This window comes from Xiphophorus hellerii, chromosome 12 (assembly GCF_003331165.1).
Source record: "Xiphophorus hellerii strain 12219 chromosome 12, Xiphophorus_hellerii-4.1, whole genome shotgun sequence".
In the NCBI taxonomy this organism is placed as follows: Eukaryota; Metazoa; Chordata; class Actinopteri; order Cyprinodontiformes; family Poeciliidae; genus Xiphophorus; species Xiphophorus hellerii.
This window is the reverse complement of record NC_045683.1, coordinates 33,220,588-33,239,994: the sequence shown is the minus strand read 5'-3', so window position 1 is coordinate 33,239,994 and position 19,407 is coordinate 33,220,588. Positions and strand designations below refer to the sequence as shown.

The 19,407-nt window shown below is 43.1% G+C and overlaps 1 protein-coding gene and 1 long non-coding RNA gene across 5 annotated transcripts in view; one reads left to right on the top strand and one right to left on the bottom strand.

Moving 5' to 3' along the window:
- Nucleotides 1-19,407, bottom strand: part of pdzd2 (PDZ domain containing 2) — a 167,252-nt gene that overhangs the window by 49,523 nt on the left and 98,322 nt on the right. For all 4 annotated transcript variants that reach the window (XM_032578877.1, XM_032578875.1, XM_032578874.1 and 1 more), the window contains 2 exons: nt 5,154-5,227; nt 1,016-1,238 (listed from right to left, as the gene is read on the bottom strand). In XM_032578877.1, the coding sequence (XP_032434768.1) occupies nt 1,016-1,238; nt 5,154-5,227 (297 nt within the window). The remainder of the gene's footprint in view (nt 1-1,015; nt 1,239-5,153; nt 5,228-19,407) is intronic.
- Nucleotides 13,685-14,364, top strand: LOC116729959 (uncharacterized). Its single transcript, XR_004341223.1, has 3 exons — nt 13,685-13,879; nt 13,969-14,179; nt 14,265-14,364. It is a non-coding gene; the product is annotated as an uncharacterized LOC116729959 (long non-coding RNA).

Here is a 19,407-nt window from a genome sequence, read left to right as displayed (position 1 = left end):
GGTGTATTAGCAGTGACACTGAACTCTTGGCAGAAAATTTCCATCCACATTATTTACCAAGAGAGTTCACCAGTGTTATTTTGGCAGTTGTTTACATTCCACCCTCAGCTGCTGCTACAATGCATTTGATGTTATCAGTTCCAGTGTTGCTGACATACAGTTTGTCTCACAGAATGCATTTGTGGCTATATCTAATGATTTTAATAATGTCTCACTCTCTGCGATACTGGCAACGTTTCAACAGTTTAGTAGCTGCTTACCAGAAAAAACAAGACATTGAATTAATTTTATACAAATGTCAAAGATTCATACATCTCCAAAGCAAGACCTCTTCTGGGGAAATCAGATCACAACCCTTGTGATCTGATTTTCCTCTGCTCAGAATATAAATTCCTTGTTCATAGACTACCTGTAACTAAAAAGGATTGTGAGGCAATAAGAAAATGGCTGAGTTTTCAAAGGAATTAAGGATATTAGTGAGGCCATTGTCATAGATGGAAACTAGGTCAACTGGATCAGATGTATGAAAAGTGGACAAATGGTCAGCAATATGTGGTAAAAGAACATCTTAATTAATATTTTTAATACTGCAGAAAGAGATGGTGCATTGAAGTTTGGAGGAAGAGAACTGGAGATTAACCTTGAAAGACAGCAGAAAATGATCAGTAAAACGAAGCTCATCAAAAGAACAGCTAAGAGGAATGAGTCCAGAGCAGCAGAAAAAGTCCAGGATGTGTGTAAATTGCTGGACACCAAAGCTCTTGAGACAGGATGAGAAGTCTTTGGAGAGCGAGAGATCAGCATCATCCATGTGACTGTTAAAATCACTCATTGCAATAATGTTTATTAAGAGAGCTGAGAGATGAGCAAGCAACGCAGCAAAATCATCCATAAAAACATATATTATATTTAACCTTTATTTTGCCAGGAAAATTCCATTGAGGTAAAAAATCTCCTGCAAGAGAATCCTGACGAATACTAATAGGGAACTGAGCTTTCCACGATGAGTGCTAACCTTTATTAAGAGTAACCTCCATGACGATGCAGTCTTTTGGACCTAGACCAGGACCCTTGTGGCCTTCAACATCTTCCACGCCTAATGGGACAGGTGTGCCCCCATCAGTGTAAGAGTTGGATGAGCTGGAGCGACTGGGTAGGGTTGGGGTTGCACATGGAGTTAGGCCGGGACTGCGCAGACGGGTGCGAATTGTAAGGGTCACAACCCCTCTTTTCAGCTGCTGTTACACGGAAAAGAAGTTGTTCATTAAAAAGGTGAAGAAGTCAACAACTTGGGATTTTAAGAAAGTGCTTCTAACTTTTTTTTCCCACACCTTCAGTGTGTCACAACTAAAAAAACAAGTTTATTTGGAGGCACAAACTTAAAAATACATTCCCAGGGTATTATGTTTAAATACAGACATGCTTTTAATATATATATATATATATATATATATATATATATATATATATATATATATATATATATATATATATATATAGATAGATAGATAGATATGCAAAGAGCCCATTTGATTTAATTGTTTAAGCATACATAAATTAAAAGACTTTAAATTGTTTAACATTTACATTTAAAATTTTAAGGATATCTATCTATCTATATATATATCTACAGTATATACAGTACAGACCAAAAGTTTGGACACACAGTTGTGTCCAAACTTTTGGTCTGTACTGTATATGTATATATAGATATCGAGACATATTTTGAGATACTATCTCGAAATTTCGAGAAAATGTTTTTTTTTTTTTTATACTGGAGTGACAGAAGCAGGCTTCCATAGTTCTCCTCCTGGGTTTCTACATTTCTGAACTAGAAACATAATTTGTTTGTAACAAATGATACAGTGATGCAAATGTGGCAATATTCAAAGCAGTCATCAGATGAAATATTTTATAAAGTGTAGGAGTCAAAGTTTATTAAATTTTAAACCACGGCTCCTACAGTAGCAGTTAGGTAAAATTAAATCATTGTCCATTATAAAACAGAAATTTGCTTTGTCCTCTATTGCAGTGGTCCCCAACCCCCGGGCCGCGGACCGGTACCAGTCCGTGGACCAATTGGTACCGGGCCGCGCAAGAAATAATTAAATATTTCCGTTTTATGTATTATTTGAGTCTGGAGGATCTTTTATTTTGAAAATCCTTTAACAGGATTCTCTCGGTTACATCTTGCGCGCCAACATTGAGCCCACAAGCAGCAAAATGAGTAAGAAACAGATCAGATTCTTTGGAAAGTTTCTTTACGAAGGAAAAAGGCCCAGAGAAGAGACAGGAGAATGGATTTATCCCTGTAGGTGATTCCCGTTCCAAGCTCTGCATGATATGGTGATCGGATGTTAATGAGGCAATGAAGCTTCAAACTGCTTCGCCACTGGAGACCAAGCGCCCTGTGCATAAGCAACACTTCTGGTGTCATTGTCTCTCATCACTCCAAGATTGGACCATCTTGTTGCAGAGAAACAAGTTCAGGGCTCCCTTTAGTCGTTATCGTGAGTTAAAATTTTCCCGAAAGTAAAATGCTCGTTTTTGTGGCGCATCTGTATCTTATTTTGAAGGAATATGTAAACGTTACCATAGCGACCAGAGTCAGAGCATTAGCAGTGGTGGAGACGAGATGAGTAAAGCTTGTGAGTTTTAGGTCTGGTTCACACAGCACGATTTAAGGATTGTCGACCGATTTTCCAAACCTCTGTGACCACAGAGCCGATAAAAGTCCAACAGGTTCGGTCAGTTCGTGTGTCCAGCCACACGGCAGGAGCAACACACCACAAGAACCGATTCCACTCACGAACATCCCGATTCCTGAAGAAAATCCAGTAAAACCCCCAACATACTATACGTGAATTTAGAATAATCAAACACGGATGACGATGTAGAAGCAGCAGTAATAGTTTGTGGACTCATCTTAGATAAAAGACGAAACAAAAAGAAAAGGCGTTTGATAAAAGACGGTGGGATCAGCCGCTCTATTTGCTGCACTATGATTTGGAGGTGAGTTATGTTTTTTTGTAGTTAACATTTTTAACTGAATAAACATAGCCACATATAGTAAACATACAGTATGTAAAAATGACCTTTACATATAAAAGTTGCCATGTCAACTGTTTGGGATTTCCCTCCGTTCTTACTTCACCGCGCTTTCTGATTGGCTACCTGTCACATTCAACAGGCTGCGATAATCAGACCAAGACCTTGTTGAATATGCCCAATTTTAGATCGGGCATATTCAACACACCACCAAGTAACACACCACACACTGCAGGATGTTGTAAGATTGTCGTAAAGGGAAAATCGGGGCAAAAAACAAAGGCTTTAGCGGGAACACCAACACCCAGAAACCTTATCTGACGGTTCCCCCTCCCTCCCCTCTCCCCGGGCCGCAGCAAAATTGCTAAGTCTTGACCGGTCCGTGGTAATAGAAAGGTTGGGGACCACTGCTCGTTTTTGTGGCGCATCTGTATCTTATTTTGAAGGAATATGTAAACGTTACCATAGCGACCAGAGTCAGAGCATTAGCAGTGGTGGAGACGAGATGAGTTTCTTAACAGAACTGACAGAAACTAAGTTACTTATATATATTTACATCCAGAGAGAATACATAGTTTACATATCCAAACATCGACACTTTTTGCATCTTTAATTTAAGTCACTAATTAAGAAAATATGATCAGCAATATGGGGGCTATAACTATTTTTGTGACAGATTCCTGCTCATCCTGCATTGGAACAGTAAGTGATTTTGTGGACATGACAAAATAAGGTAAAAACATTGTTTGTTAGAATTAATAAAAATGTTTAGATGCTTAAATAGCACATTTTTATAATGAAAATGTCCATGAATATTGCCTACTAGCATAAGTTAAAGTTAATGTTAGTCACAAACTTTAAAGAAAGTAAAACTCACCTTCGTATTCCTGTGAATGTATAACAAGGCGTACATCTTAAAACTTTTCTCCAGCTTACTTGTTTGGGTTTTTAATCGAGGTATGTCATTAATTGTTACCTTGGGCAAGCCCTGCAAGCACCTAATGTAAAATGCCATTTTTCATAGACCGGAAGCGACCGAGCTGCTTATTCCTAAACGCAGAAGTTGACGTGCAAAGAGCCCATTTGATTTAATTGTTTAAGCATACATAAATTAAAAGACTTTAAATTGTTTAACATTTACATTTTAAATTTTAAGGAGCTGGCAAATTTACTTTGTAAAAGTTTAAAGAACAATTTTCAGTTAGACTGTTTTGTTACCAGAGCTACAACCTGATGCTGTGAGATTGATCTACAGTGATGCAAATGTGGCAGAGTTATGGCTCTGTTTGTTCTCAAATACATCTTACTAAATTACAATTATAACTGACTGTTTTTAAACTTTGCCAGTTAAACTACCCACTTCTCCATGTTGAAATGCTGTTAGAGGTGAAATGCTGATGTTCTTAGCAGCAAGAGGGGTTGCCAAGTTAAATTCGGCTCAAGGCCTCATACAACCTTGTACCGGCCCTGCATGATGAGCTAAATCTGTTGCACTGTGCATCTCTCCTCTGGATATAGAGGGAAACAGGAAAACATTTCATTTCACATAAATTAATTGTGGCTATTGAGTTTTTAATAGGAGCCACAGAGACTGTTTTGGTTGCCTGAGCTTTATGGGATGAGTTTTTCTGATATATGAACATTTAGCACAACTCAATGTGAACATTTGCAGTTCACCTTGAGCTGAGGAGGCAGATTAAACGCGATGGAATTAAGCTTGACTCTTACCTTGATGAATTCCCCAAAGAAACATGGATCCTCACAAGGGTTGATATAAATGTCCACACGGGTGAGCCTGTATTCAGTTTGAGTGATAGCAGGCGCACACGATTTGTGCAGAGGTAAACTTCAGAGATCAAGCAGCGACAACGAGAGAGGTGCCAGAGTGGTGTGATTGGTGCCTACTCCCTGTTCAATGCATCAACTATAAAAACTATAAAAAAGACTATAAACCCATCTCTCTTTCAGAAATAATTCTGCCCTATGTTTGCAGTGCACTTTATTTAAAAACAAAAATCGGTTTTGTTTTCGGGGAAGCATTATTGAAAAGAATCAACTGGTTTAACATTTGTTCAGAAAATCTAAATTGTAAGCATGAAGCTCACCTTGAAGGTCTGGATGGCCTGTTGGTGTGTGAGTCCTTGGAGAGATTCTCCATTTACCTCCAAAATCTCATCTCCTGTCCAAAGAGTAGTGTAATCAGAACAAGACAAGAACTTGAAGTGAGAATGTCAAAAAATATCACTTTTTAAAAATAAATCATCAAACTAGATGAAGATTATATGTTTACTGGTGATCTATAAACAAAGTCAAATATTAACCAAACCATCATACAAGCCTCCTTGGAGCTGATTCATCCAAGCAAGGACATTTTGAGTTTTCAGTCATCAGTTTACAGCTTATTTCTTCACGTTTTAATCAACTTTGGGGATATAAATACTTCTGCAAGAGGACTTAAACTTATTTTATTGTCATTGTACAAAGAAACATAAGTGAAATTGGCAATGAAATGTCATCACTTGGCCACCGTCTGCATATTTCATGATGTGGTTGGTATTAAACCACACTACAGTCGTGGGTCATGAGAGTAAACAGCGGGGAACTCTGGACACAGACCTAGGGCGAACCAGTGTTCAAAGAAATGACATTGGAGGTATTATTACCCACATGCACAGACTGAGTTCTGTCGGTGAGGAAGTCTAGCAGCCAGTTGCACAGTGGAGTGATGAGCCCAGGGAGATCAGTTTGCCTACCAGATCCTGAGGAATTATTGTATTAAATGCTGAGCTGAAGTCCAAAAATAGCATCCGTAAGTGGGTTTTTCTTTTCTCCATATGTACCAGGCTCAGCTGAAGAGCAGTGGAGATGGCATCTTCAGTCAAGCAGTTAGGTTTGTATGCAAACTGGAATGGGTCAAATGATGGAGGCAGTATAGAGATTATGTGATCCTTAACCACTCTCTCGAAGCACTTCATGATGATAGATGTTAATGCAATGAGTCGAAATTCATTAAGACATGTGATGGTTGGTTTCTTGGGCACTGGAATAATAATAGCTGACTTAAAACATGAGGGGACAATGGTCTGGTACAGTGACGTATTGAAGATGTCCGTGAGTACATGGGCTAGCTGGTCTGCACATTCTTTGATCAGCCTTGCTGGAATGTTGTCAGGACCTGGAGCTTTTTGTATGTTGACCTTCCCCAGTGATTTTTGTACAGCAGATGTTTTGAGCCTGAGGGCCTGTTCATCAGGGTGTGGGGTAGCTTTCCTTGCAGGGGTTTTATTTAGGGCTTCAAATCTTCCAAAGAAGCTGTTGAGCTCATTAAGGAAGCTAATGTCATCTTGGCAGGATGAAGATGTGGTTTTATAATCAGTCACAGACTGGATGCCCTGCCACAGTTGTCTGGTGTTGAAAGAATCATCTTTCATGAAAGAATCATGAAAGAAACCTTGGATCTTTTGACATTAGGCATGTTTTGCTCCCTTGATGGCATGATTTAGATTGGCCCTCCCTGATCTAAGTGCGGCCATATCACCAGATTTGAAAGCAGCATTACCTCAGTCTAGAATACACCTCCTTTGTCATCCAAGGTTTCTGTTTGGCCCATGTGACTATTGACTTTGGTTTTTTTTTACCAATATATTTTTTATTGAGATTTTTCACTTTGGAAATACAAACATGTAATTATCTGAACAGGTTCTCTTTGTAGTTATTACATGACAGTAATTATTTTTACTCAACTCAGATAAATAAAAATCAAAGAAATAAAGGGAAAACAAAAATGGGGGGGAAAAAAGAGAAGGAAAAACAACAAAGAAAAAGAAAAAAAACACACACAGCTTCTCAAAAACGGGGGTATTCAAGCAGATTACAAATTGGTCAGATATGAATGTACACATCTACACAACATGGCACACCACAGGTTCCAGCAAATCAGAATGCAAACAGACCCTCTGTCTGTCAGGATCTGTGTTTTTCTGTGTTTATTTAGAGTTTTCTGTGTCTTTGAGTCTCCGTGTTGTCCTGTCTCCCCCTTGATTGTTCCCAGGTGTGTCTCGTTCTGTGATTACCCTCTGTGTATTTAATGCCACCTGTGTGTCTGCATCTTTGTCGGGTCCTCATCTTATGTGCGTTCAGTCCTTCATGTTGTCCAGTCAATTTACGAGTTGCTACCGGCGTTGAGCCCTGGCTTCTGCTCAGTCGTGCTGCCTGGTTGTTTTTGGACTATTTTGGACTTATTTATCATTAAAACTGTTATTTCTCACTTTACCTGGGTCTGCTGCGTCTGCCTCACCACCTCACACCCGCAATTCATGACACTGTCAAGTCTAAGTCCTTAATAAAATGAATGAAAGGCCCCCAAATCCTCTCGAAAAGATACCCTTTGGATTTCCTATTATATGTTATTTTTTCTAGCGGCAAATTAGACAACATCTGTTTTAACCACTGCGTGGCACTAGGTCTACTGATATTTTTCCAAGCCAAAGCAATACAGTTTTTGCAGCTAATGAGCTTATATCTATAAAAGTACATTCTGATTTACTAAAGTTATGTTCCCCAGGGTATAGAGCTAACAGGAACTATTTAGGATCCAGTGAAACTTGCTTTAAGATCATTTTTTTCAATTATATCTTTCACCTCTGTCCAAAATGCTTTGATTTGGCTGCATTCCCACATGCAGTGTATTAGAGTCCCTTTAGAATTACATTTTACACAAAGATCTGGGATGTTATTATTGTATTTATTTAAATGCACAGGTGTAACATAGATACGCATTAGCCATTTAAATTGTAGAATTCTAAGACGGCTGTTTATGGACATTGTGTGAGTTTTAATGCAAGCCCTTTCCCAATCCTGTTCACTGATATTTGATGATAGGTCCAAGTTCCAGTTTATAAGCTTATTTGAATTCTCTAATGCAGCGGTCCCCAACCTTTTTAGTCGCGCGGACCGGTCAGTCCTGCGCAATTTTGCTGCGGACCGGGGGGAGGGGTCGTAAGTATTAAGTCCGATGCTGTTGTTGGGAGGTGGGCAGGGGGGAGGGGGGGCGCGCAGTACTCCGATGTTGTTTTGTTACTCATTCTGCTGCAAGTTGGCTCAATTTTGACGCGCAAAATTGAGCCAACGATTTTACCGGTTATTTTACGTAACCGGTAAAATCCAGTTTAGGATTTTCAAAATAAAAGATCCGGAAGTAGTTCATTATTTCTTGCGCGGCCCGGTACCAATTGGCCCGGTGGTTGGGGACCACTGCTCTAATGAGTTAGAGATCAGCACATTATAAAAGTCTGAAATGATGCCCTTCCTTGAATTATCCCGAGTAATAAACTTTTCAAGTAAGATAAGAGGGGGCTTATTAAGATTGTTGTAATTTGCTTTAATAAAGCTTCTTATCTGAAGAAATTTGAAATAATGCTTTTTATCCAGCTTGAATTTGGTTTGTAGCACTCCAAATGACAAAAATATATCAGAATTTGATGGGTAAAGGTCACCAATACTTTTTAAAACTTGCATTGCCCAAAGCCTAAAGATTCCATCTGCTCTACCTGTAGCAAACAACTGATTACCCCATGTTGGGCTAAATTGGGATATGTCGTTTGGCTCCGCAAGGTATTTTCTAACATCCTGCCAAATTTTAATCATGTTTTTCAGAATGGGATTTGTAGTGTGTTTCTGTAACTTCTTTGATGTGTCGGAGTATATGAACAATGGAAGAGCTAAACTTAAATTGTGGAACTCCATTTCTACCCAGTGAGGATTATCTTTATCTGCAAAATAGAACATAATAGTCCTTAATTGCAGTCAATTAAGGACCAATAGTAAAATTTAAAGTTGGGGCACTTTAACCCCAAATATCAAATGGTAAATAAAGCAACGAGAGGCGAAGCCTAGACCTTCCGTTATTCCACACAAAACCTAAAATGTTTTTTTTCAGCCAATTGAATAATTCCGCAGGAGGCAGCAGGGGAATGCTTTGGAAGAGGTACAATAGCTTTGGAAGTATATTCATTTTCAAGACATTAACTCTTCCCAATATGGATATAGGCAGAGATGTCCAGTTGTCAACTGAGGCAGCTATTGTTTTCATTAGGGATTCGTAATTGGATTTTACCACCTGTTGTAGTTCTGGGATAATCTGAACACCCAAATATACAAAATGTTCCACTACTCTAAATTGCTTAATATCACTGATGGGGTTAATCCTTTCACCTAGATTTAATACCAGAATAGAGGATTTTGTATTATTTACTTTGTAGCCTGAGACTCTCCCAAATTCCTGGATCACTTCGATCACCGCCGGAATTTAGTTTTTCAGATCTGTTAGAAATAAGATAACATCGTTGGCGAATAGAGACATTTTGTGCTCTGTGGGACCCACCGTGATCCCAGAGATTCGTGGATGAAGACAAATAGCTGATGCCAAAGGCTCGATTGCTAGTGTGAATAGTAAGGGAGAGAGAGGGCATCCTTGGCGACAACCCTTCCTGATTTGAATCGCCCTTGAAAATATTTTGTTTGATACTATTTCTGCAGTTGGATTATTATATAATATTTTAACCCATTTAATAAAGTTACTACCACAATTCAACCTTTCCAATATGTTAAAAAGATAGGGCCATTCGACCCTATCAAAAGCCTTCTCCGCGTCCACTTAAAGAAGAGCTGTGTCTTTAGCGTTCTTTTTGAACCAAATAATATTCAGGACCCTTCTAATATTGTGGTATCCTTGCCTCTCAACTACAAACCCATTTTGATCTTTATTTATAATATCTGGTAAGATTCTTTGCAGTCGTAATGCCAATAGTTTACTGATGATTTTGAGATCAGAGTTCAGTAGACTGATGGGTCTCAGGTTTTCACATTTATTGGGAGGTTAGAGACTGATTTAAAGAGGAAGGCAAGGTGCCATTTTTAAATGACTCCATGAACATGTCTACAAGGGGAGAGAGAAATTTGTCCTTAAATTTTTTTTTTTTTTTTTTCTCTGAAGAGTTTTAGCGATGTTTTTAGTGGCTCGTATTTTTGCGACAGTAGGCAGACCGGAAGGAGGGTAAGGAGAGGGGGGAAGACATGCAGCAAAGGTCGTTGGGACCGGGAGTCGAACCCTCGACGTCCGCGTCGAAGACTAAGGCCTCCAAACATGGGGCGTGCTAACCCCCTGCGCCACCACAGCACGCCCCGTCCTTAAATTTTTTGTAAAGGTCGATGGGGATACCATCAGGTCCTGGTTGCTTACCAGATTTCATTCCATTAATGGCCTGTGCTAATTCCTCTTTATTTATTTCTATATTTGAGTCTACTCTACAATCCTCTGCGATGACAGGGATATGTAGTCTACTTAAAAACTTGTCTAATTCCACTTGGTCTAACTTTCCTTTAGAGTCATATAATTTCTGATAATAATCTTTAAAAGCATTATTAATATCCCTTGGATCTATTAGAGTTTTATCCTGTGTTTCAATTGATGTAATCGAGGTTGTTGTTTCAACCTGTTTAATCTGCCAAGCTAGAAGTTTTCCAGCCTTGTCCCCGTTTGTAAAAATTTTGTTTCAATCTTTAGAGACTGGATGCAGCTCTGAGACTGGACATTTTGTCATATTCTGCTCTGAGGATCAACAGCTGTTTTTTCAACTCAGTATCATTTGTTTGAAAAACCCTCTCCTGAATGTTCTTTATTTTATTTTCTAGGTGCTGCCTTTTAGTCTTGGCTTCCTTGGACTTATTGCCTGTAAAGCTAATAATATGACCTCTAATAAACGCTTTAAAGGCCTCCCATCTGATGCATGCTGTTGTTTGATGTGTGTTCAACTGAAAGAACTCATCAATTTGTATTCCTATATATTTAACAAAATCCTCATCCTGTAACCATTTATGCTGAAAGCGCCATCTAGGGGGATCCCTGGTAAGATTCTTATCACAGTAGCTCAGACAACATGGAGCGTGATCTGAAATCACTATGTTTCCATACGTACAGTTTTGAATTTTGGATATTAGTTCTGATGAAATTAAAAAATAATCTATTCGCGAGTAAGTCTGAAATGTTGCTGGATAACATGAGTAGGCTCTGGTTTGTTGCTGAAGTTCCCTAAAGATGTCTACCAGTCTAACAGTTTTCATAAACATCTGTATAGTTGTTCTACAGGTGTTATGTGTCAGATCTGACCCTGTGGCTCTATCTATTTCTGGAATAAGAGTACAATTAAAATCCCCTGCGATCACAAAACGCACCTGCAACGATGAAAGTGAGAGGAACAAGTTTTGAAAAAACCCAGAATCATTTGTGTTAGTACCATAGACGTTAACTAGGTTAATTTTTCCGATAGTAAAGAACCCCAAACTATCAAATATCTACCCTTCTTATCCTTGATAACATTGTTTACAAGAAATGGGACAGATTCATGGATAAGAGTCATAACTCCTCTTGCTCGAGAAGAAAATGTTGAAGTGAATACATTGCCTCGCCACCTCCTCCTGACCCGCCCCTCATCCTCTTCCATAAGATGCGTCTTCTGTAGAAATACTATTTTGGAATTCAAATCTTGCAGTTTATTAATGACTTGTTTGACCTTCTTTAGACGTTGTAGGCCCCTGCAGTTCCATGTAACCATTTTAAGATTTAAGGCTTGCGACATGTAAGATCCACCAAATTACCAGAAATGGAGAAGAAATAAAAACAAAGTTTACCCCATACAAACATGAACATTTGAGAAGCTTAAACAGAACAAAACTCACAACATATCCCCTAAACCTAGGTTCCCACACCAAGTCCGATTTCCGAGGGACTCCCTCCCCCCTCCGTACACCTCCCGCTATCACATGTGACCGACCCACACACAGTGAGGAGCAGTCTAACCACTCAATAACCAAAACGAAAGTTTTATTACCGATGCTGTTCACTATATATAACAGTAATTTAATCTACCATATATTTGCTCATGGGTTCGAACTTATTAGTATGCACACCAACCGGTATGTGCACGCTTCCTCTTGCCATACCTAAGCAGAAGTAAATGTATTGGTAATAGATCCCTGCTGTTCCACCACCAATATAACTGATCAATAAAGGCAACAAGGTTATAGGAAGCCACAAATTGTTAACTTAAGAAACCGTTTAACCCATTGTTAAACCCCGTTGGTTTTCTTCTGGATTTTCTGTAAAAACTCACGTGCAGCCGCCGCTGTTTTGAAAGCATGAGTTCGGTCTTGATAAGTCACCAGCAGCTTGGCTGGGTGAGCCACCCCATGGCGCAGTCCCAGTTTGCGTAGCTCCGTGCGTATCGGGTCAAACTGCTTCCGAAGATGGAAAAGATCCGCCGCAGTATCTGGATAGAACCGGATTTGATGATTCTGGTAGCGAATTTCAGTATTAGCTCTTGATGCTAGAGCAATAAGCTGCTTATCCTTGTAGCTGAGAAATCTCATTATTATAGTGCGAGGCGCTGCGGTGCCGTCTCTCCGGGGTCCAATTCGATGTGCTCTTTCCACGGCCACCGCTCCAACACCGAGGGTCTCCGGCAACCACTTCTCTAGGAACTCACATGGATTCTGCCCTTCAGCACCCTCCGGCAGTCCGATAAGCCTTAGGATGTTTTGTCTCGACCTAGCCTCCAGATCCGTAACTTTATCTTCCAAGTCTTTCTTCTTAGACTCTAGCTTATCCACCTTAGTTCGTGGCATTTCTATCTCACTCTCCACATCAGAAATACGTGTTTCGGTTTCTGTGATTCGTTGGGTACGGTCATTTATCTCTTTTCTTACACTGTCGATGGAGCCCAGAACTTCGTCAAATCTAGAGGAGAAATCCTTCCGGAATCGAATTAACAACAGAAAGTATTTCGTCCACCTTGCTGCTTTAAGACTTCGGGTTCTCTTCTCTGTCTGCGGCAGCCATCTGAGCCGAGCACGAGCTAGCATTAGCTTTCTGCATTTCACCTCGAAGATGGTATTCCGTTAGCTTATGCTGTTTCGCCATTTCACTTACTTCTTGGGATGTTTTTGCTGCTTTAGGCATTATTCCGAACTCACACGCTCATTTGTCATTTAGTTCGTTTTGAAAGGAAGGAGTTTAGGTAAATTCTTTGACTGGAACAGCAGAGCGGTGAAGACACGTCCTCTCACATGGCCGCCATAACTGGAAGTCCTATTGACTTTGTTGCTGTAACCTTCATACACCACCGGATCTAGTTTGACACAGATGCTGCATACTTCTCCTCTGCTCTGAAGGCCTTCTTGATATTGGTGTGGACCAAATCCAGTGTGTTTTCTCCTCTGGTCAGAAAATCCACATGTTAATGAAAATTAGGAAGAACAGTCTTTATGTTAGCCTGGTTAAAGTCTCCAGCAACAATAAAAACACTCTCTGGATATATAGATTGTCTGTCACTGATGGCATGGTGACAGACCATGCAAGCACTCAGTGCTTGCTTGGTGTTGGCACTGGGTGGGATGTAGACAGCAAATGACAACGATGGTGAATTCCCGGGGTAGGTAGAAAGGTCTGCATCTCACAATCATGAACTCAATGTCCACAGAGAAATGACTGGAGACTAGGGTGGTGGTGTTACACCAGCTGTTGTTAATGTAAATACAAACACCACCTCCCCTGGATTTACCAGAAAGAGCATGGTGTTGTGTTCCGGGGCTCTCTGTCCTATTGGTGGGGTTGCCTGCGCGCCGTTCTACATATTACCACCAGAAGGCGACAGGTTTCGGATGGAGCGCGGTGACGTCATTATTTTCCCCAGCTGCTCCCGATCACCTTCATCAGCGGAGCAGTCATAGGAGTGGGCCGTCAGTCCAACGTCGCCTGAGTGTTGTGCCAGTCACGGTACCTCTGAGCCCCCCTTTAGCTTTTCTTAGAGTTCCTTGTTGCCTGAACCTTCTAGTGAATCTTTCGTTCTTCTCCGTTGCCTTCAGGTTGCCCGAGTTCCCAGACTCACCTCTCTGCTGTTTGCAAATCTCCTCTGGACTCCACGGCTGGCGGCCGTTCCACTCCTCCGTGTCTCCGTTTCACCCGAGCCTGCCTGTCCGCTCCCCGCCGCACTCCTCCGCTGTTCCTGGATCCATTAGGGACCGAGACCCCGGACCAACCCAGTTTCCCTCCACAACTCTGCTCCAACAACCACAAGTAAGATCTACCCGTCTTTTCCCCCCGAGAGTTTTCCACTCTCCCACGACCCCTGAACTAACCACCCTGCTTTTTTCCCTCCCAGTGAACTGTTGCTACCATTACTGTTTATTCCCCTGGACCAGACCACCCCGACTCTCTCTCTTTGATTATTGTGTGATCTTTAATAAATCATTTAAAACTGATTTCACTTCTCCTGTGGTTGTGTTCTGCATTTGGGCTAACATTCAAACCCAACATGACAGAACACTCAGGCCAACCACTTAGCCCAGCAGACGCAATACGGAGAACCCTGTCTGAACAACAATCACTTTTACAAACGCACGATACTGCACTAAGGGGACTAAACAAATTGCAAACAGAAACTAATCAACAATTAACGGAGTTAAAAGACTTCCTCCAGCGCGTCTTTCCTCAGATTCAGTCTCCAGCTCCCGCACCTGATCCAGCTCCAGTCCTCGCAGTCCAGCCCACGTTTTCCGATGTCCGACCTCCAACTCCAGAAAGATTTTCAGGTGATCTAAATAAATGTAATGGATTTCTGCTTCAATGCTCAATAATCTTCAACCATTCTCCACAAAGTTTCTCCCATGACAGCGCAAAAATTGCGTATGTTATATCCTTGTTGTCTGAACGAGCGTTATTATGGGCAGAAGCCCGTTTCCCGGACCCCGCACGGTACGGGTGCTCGTTTAATGATTTTTTAAAGGAGTTTAGACAGGTTTTCAGCCACGAATCAGACAACTCTTTTAATTCTAGGGAGTTATGGAATCTCAAGCAGGGCCACCGAACGGTAGCTGACTTTGCAGTGGATTTCCGCATCAAAGCCGCGGCAACCGGCTGGAACGCCGAGGCGTTAAAGAGTGCATACTTTAATGCTCTGAACGAATCTTTAAAAGATGAACTCGCTACTCTCGACGAGCCTAAGACGTTAGAGGAACTGATAAATCTCACCATTCGTCTTGACAGTAGAATCCGGTCTCGTGCTAGAGAAAGAAGCCGAAGAAATCAGCCGGCAGAACGCCTGACTCCCACTCCGAGGGTTTCTCCTCCCCGAGCTTCCCCGGAACCCGAACCCATGCAGGTGGGACGGACTCGGTTAACTCCGGAGGAACGGCAGCGGCGCATTACTGCCCGCCTATGTATTTACTGCGGTGCCCCTGGTCATTTTCTCGCTCGTTGCCCGATCCGTTTAAACCCCCAGGTCCGCCTTTAGAGGCGAGGAGGTTGGCGGACCATTTATTAAGTAAAGATGCTCCTCGATTATTACTGCCTGCTACTTTGAACTATCAGAATTATTCAATCCCGTTGTCCGCCCTTGTGGATTCTGGCTGCGAACAGAACCTTATAGATGAATCCTTGGTAACACAAATGGCCATAGAAATCGAGCCGTTACCAGTTCCATTGCGAGTAACTGCCTTGGATGGAAAGACGCTTCCACAAATCTCCCACCAAACCAAACCGCTTCACCTAATAATCTCCGGTAATCACAGGGAGTCCGTTTCATTCTTTGTGTTTCCCACCTCTAACTCACCTATAATCCTCGGTTTTCGGTGGCTGCAACAGCACAATCCACAAATCAATTGGTCAGACAGGCATGTCGAATCTTGGTCCACTTCTTGCCACTCATCATGTCTCCGTTCAGCTGTTCCCCCAGGGGTTCCGCCGGCCGAACTTAAGGAGGCTGACCCCGTCGACTTGTCAATGATTCCTCATGAATACCATGATCTAGCTCCTGTTTTTAGTAAGTCAAAGGCCCAGTCTCTACCTCCTTCTCGTCCCTACGATTGCTCCATAGACCTTCTACCCGGTGCTCCATTACCTTCCAGCCGTTTGTATAACATCTCCCGTCCCGAAAGACAGACCTTGGAGAAATACATTAATGAATCCTTAGCCGCTGGCATCATCCGCCCATCTTCGTCACCGTTGGGAGCAGGGTTTTTCTTCGTGGGAAAGAAAGATGGGTCATTACGTCCATGCATCGATTACAGGGGTCTAAATAACATTACAGTTAAAAATAAATATCCTCTGCCACTATTATCAGCAGCATTCGAACCAGCTCATGGAGCAACTGTATTCTCCAAATTGGATCTAAGAAACGCTTACCACCTCCTGCGCATCCGTAAAGGGGATGAGTGGAAGACTGCTTTTAAAACGCCCATTGGACATTTTGAGTATCTCGTAATGCCATTTGGATTATCGAATGCTCCTGCCTTTTTCCAGGCGCTAATAAACGACGTTCTAAGAGACTTCTTAAACATTTTTGTGTTCGTTTATCTCGACGACATCCTGATTTTCTCTAAATCCTTAGAGGAACACAAGTATCAGGTCCGTCAGGTTCTACAAAGACTCCTGGAGAACAAACTATATGTGAAGGCAGAGAAGTGTGAATTCCACAAATCATCCGTGTCATTTCTGGGTTTCATTCTAGGGGGCGGACAGGTAAGGCCGACCGAGGAGAAGATTCGTGCTGTCCTAGATTGGCCAAGACCAGAGACCCGCAAACAGCTGCAACGTTTCCTAGGATTTGCCAATTTCTACCGTCGTTTCATTCGCAATTACAGTCAGACAGCCTTGCCCCTTACCGCTCTAACCTCTTCAAAGATTCCTTTCAGTTGGACCCCGAAAGCTGAAGCCGCTTTCTCTCGCCTCAAGAACCTCTTCGCTAACGCACCCATCCTCATCCAACCGGACCCCTCAAAGCAGTTCATCGTGGAGGTGGACGCCTCTGATTCAGGAGTTGGAGCAGTACTGTCCCAGATTTCATCCCAAGACAATAAGACTCACCCTTGTGCCTTTTTTTCACGCAGGTTAACACCACCCGAAAGGAACTATGATGTTGGGGACAGGGAACTACTAGCCATAAAATTAGCCCTGGAGGAGTGGAGACACTGGCTGGAGGGGGCAGAGCACCCAGTGTTGGTCTGGACCGACCATAAGAATCTGTCCTATCTACGTTCCGCAAAGAGGCTAAACCCACGACAATCACGCTGGTCACTATTCTTCTCACGATTCAACCTTTCTATCTCTTATAGACCAGGGTCTCGCAACGTAAAACCTGATGCTCTCTCCCGTCTTTACTCGCAAGACGACTCCGAGAGAGATCCCGACCATATCCTCCCTCCCAGCTGCATGGTTGCAGTGATAACCTGGGAGATGGAAGACATTATAAAACAAGCACAGCTTTCCGATCCAGCCCCTGACTCCTGTCCACCCGATAAGATCTTTGTTCCTTCCTCCGTCCGAGCCCGGTTTCTTCAGTGGATCCACGCATCCAAGTTTTCCGGTCACCCTGGCATCAGTCGCACCATCGCCCTAGTAAACCGAAAGTTCTGGTGGCCATCCGTTCACAAAGACGTCCGGGATTATGTTCAGGCGTGCACTGTTTGTTCCCGAAATAAGTCCTCCCATCAACCTCCATCTGGTCTTCTTCAACCACTTCCCATTCCGAAACGCCCATGGTCTCACATAGCTATAGACTTTGTCACCGGATTGCCACCCTCTAAAGGCATGACCACCATCCTCTCCATTGTTGACCGCTTCTCCAAAGCCTGCCATTTTATTCCCCTGCGCAAACTACCCACTGCCTTCCAAACAGCCCAACTTCTGGTTAAACATGTTTTCCGGCTCCATGGCATTCCGCAGGACATCGTATCAGACCGAGGACCACAATTCGTTTCCCAGGTTTGGAAAGCTTTCTGTTCTGCATTAAATGCCAATGTCTCGTTAACATCTGGTTTTCATCCGCAGTCTAATGGTCAAACCGAACGTCTCAACCAAGATCTCGAAACCACCCTCCGCTGTTTCACATCCTCCAACCCTTGTGACTGGTCCCAGTTCCTCCCATGGGTGGAGTATGCCCACAACAGCCACGTATCCGCTGCTACAGGTCTGTCCCCTTTCGAGGCTTCCCTCGGCTACCAACCACCCTTACTCTCTTCCGAAGAAAAGAATATTTCTGTCACCTCAGTCCACCACCACATACATCGCTGTCAGAAGGTATGGAGGACGACCGTACTCAATCTGAACCGCACCGCAGAACAGATTAAACGCCTGGCTGATCGCAGGAGGATTCCTGCTCCTACTTACACCCCCGGTCAACAGGTATGGCTCTCTGCACGTGACATTCCTCTCAAATCTATGACTAGAAAACTCTCTCCCCGCTATATTGGTCCGTTTACCATTGAATCCATAATCAGTCCTTCTGCCGTTCGTCTCCATCTGCCTGCCTCCCTCCGCGTCCATCCCACCTTCCACGTGTCCCAGATTAAGCCCGTCCGGACCAGCACGCTCTGCCCTCCAGCCGAACCCCCTCCACCCCCCCGTGTTATTGATGGCCATCCGGCCTACACTGTCCACCGGATCGTGGACTCCCGTCGGCGAGGTCGCGGCTGGCAGTACCTCGTCGACTGGGAGGGCTACGGTCCGGAGGAACGTTCTTGGATATCTGGTTCATCTGTCTTAGATCCGTCCCTCATTTCAGACTATCGCTCCTCATTGCCATCTACCTCTTCTAGGCCGCCAGGTGGCGACCGTTGAGGGGGGGGTACTGTTGTGTTCCGGGGCTCTCTGTCCTATTGGTGGGGTTGCCTGCGCGCCGTTCTACATATTACCACCAGAAGGCGACAGGTTTCGGATGGAGCGCGGTGACGTCATTATTTTCCCCAGCTGCTCCCGATCACCTTCATCAGCGGAGCAGTCATAGGAGTGGGCCGTCAGTCCAACGTCGCCTGAGTGTTGTGCCAGTCACGGTACCTCTGAGCCCCCCTTTAGCTTTTCTTAGAGTTCCTTGTTGCCTGAACCTTCTAGTGAATCTTTCGTTCTTCTCCGTTGCCTTCAGGTTGCCCGAGTTCCCAGACTCACCTCTCTGCTGTTTGCAAATCTCCTCTGGACTCCACGGCTGGCGGCCGTTCCACTCCTCCGTGTCTCCGTTTCACCCGAGCCTGCCTGTCCGCTCCCCGCCGCACTCCTCCGCTGTTCCTGGATCCATTAGGGACCGAGACCCCGGACCAACCCAGTTTCCCTCCACAACTCTGCTCCAACAACCACAAGTAAGATCTACCCGTCTTTTCCCCCCGAGAGTTTTCCACTCTCCCACGACCCCTGAACTAACCACCCTGCTTTTTTCCCTCCCAGTGAACTGTTGCTACCATTACTGTTTATTCCCCTGGACCAGACCACCCCGACTCTCTCTCTTTGATTATTGTGTGATCTTTAATAAATCATTT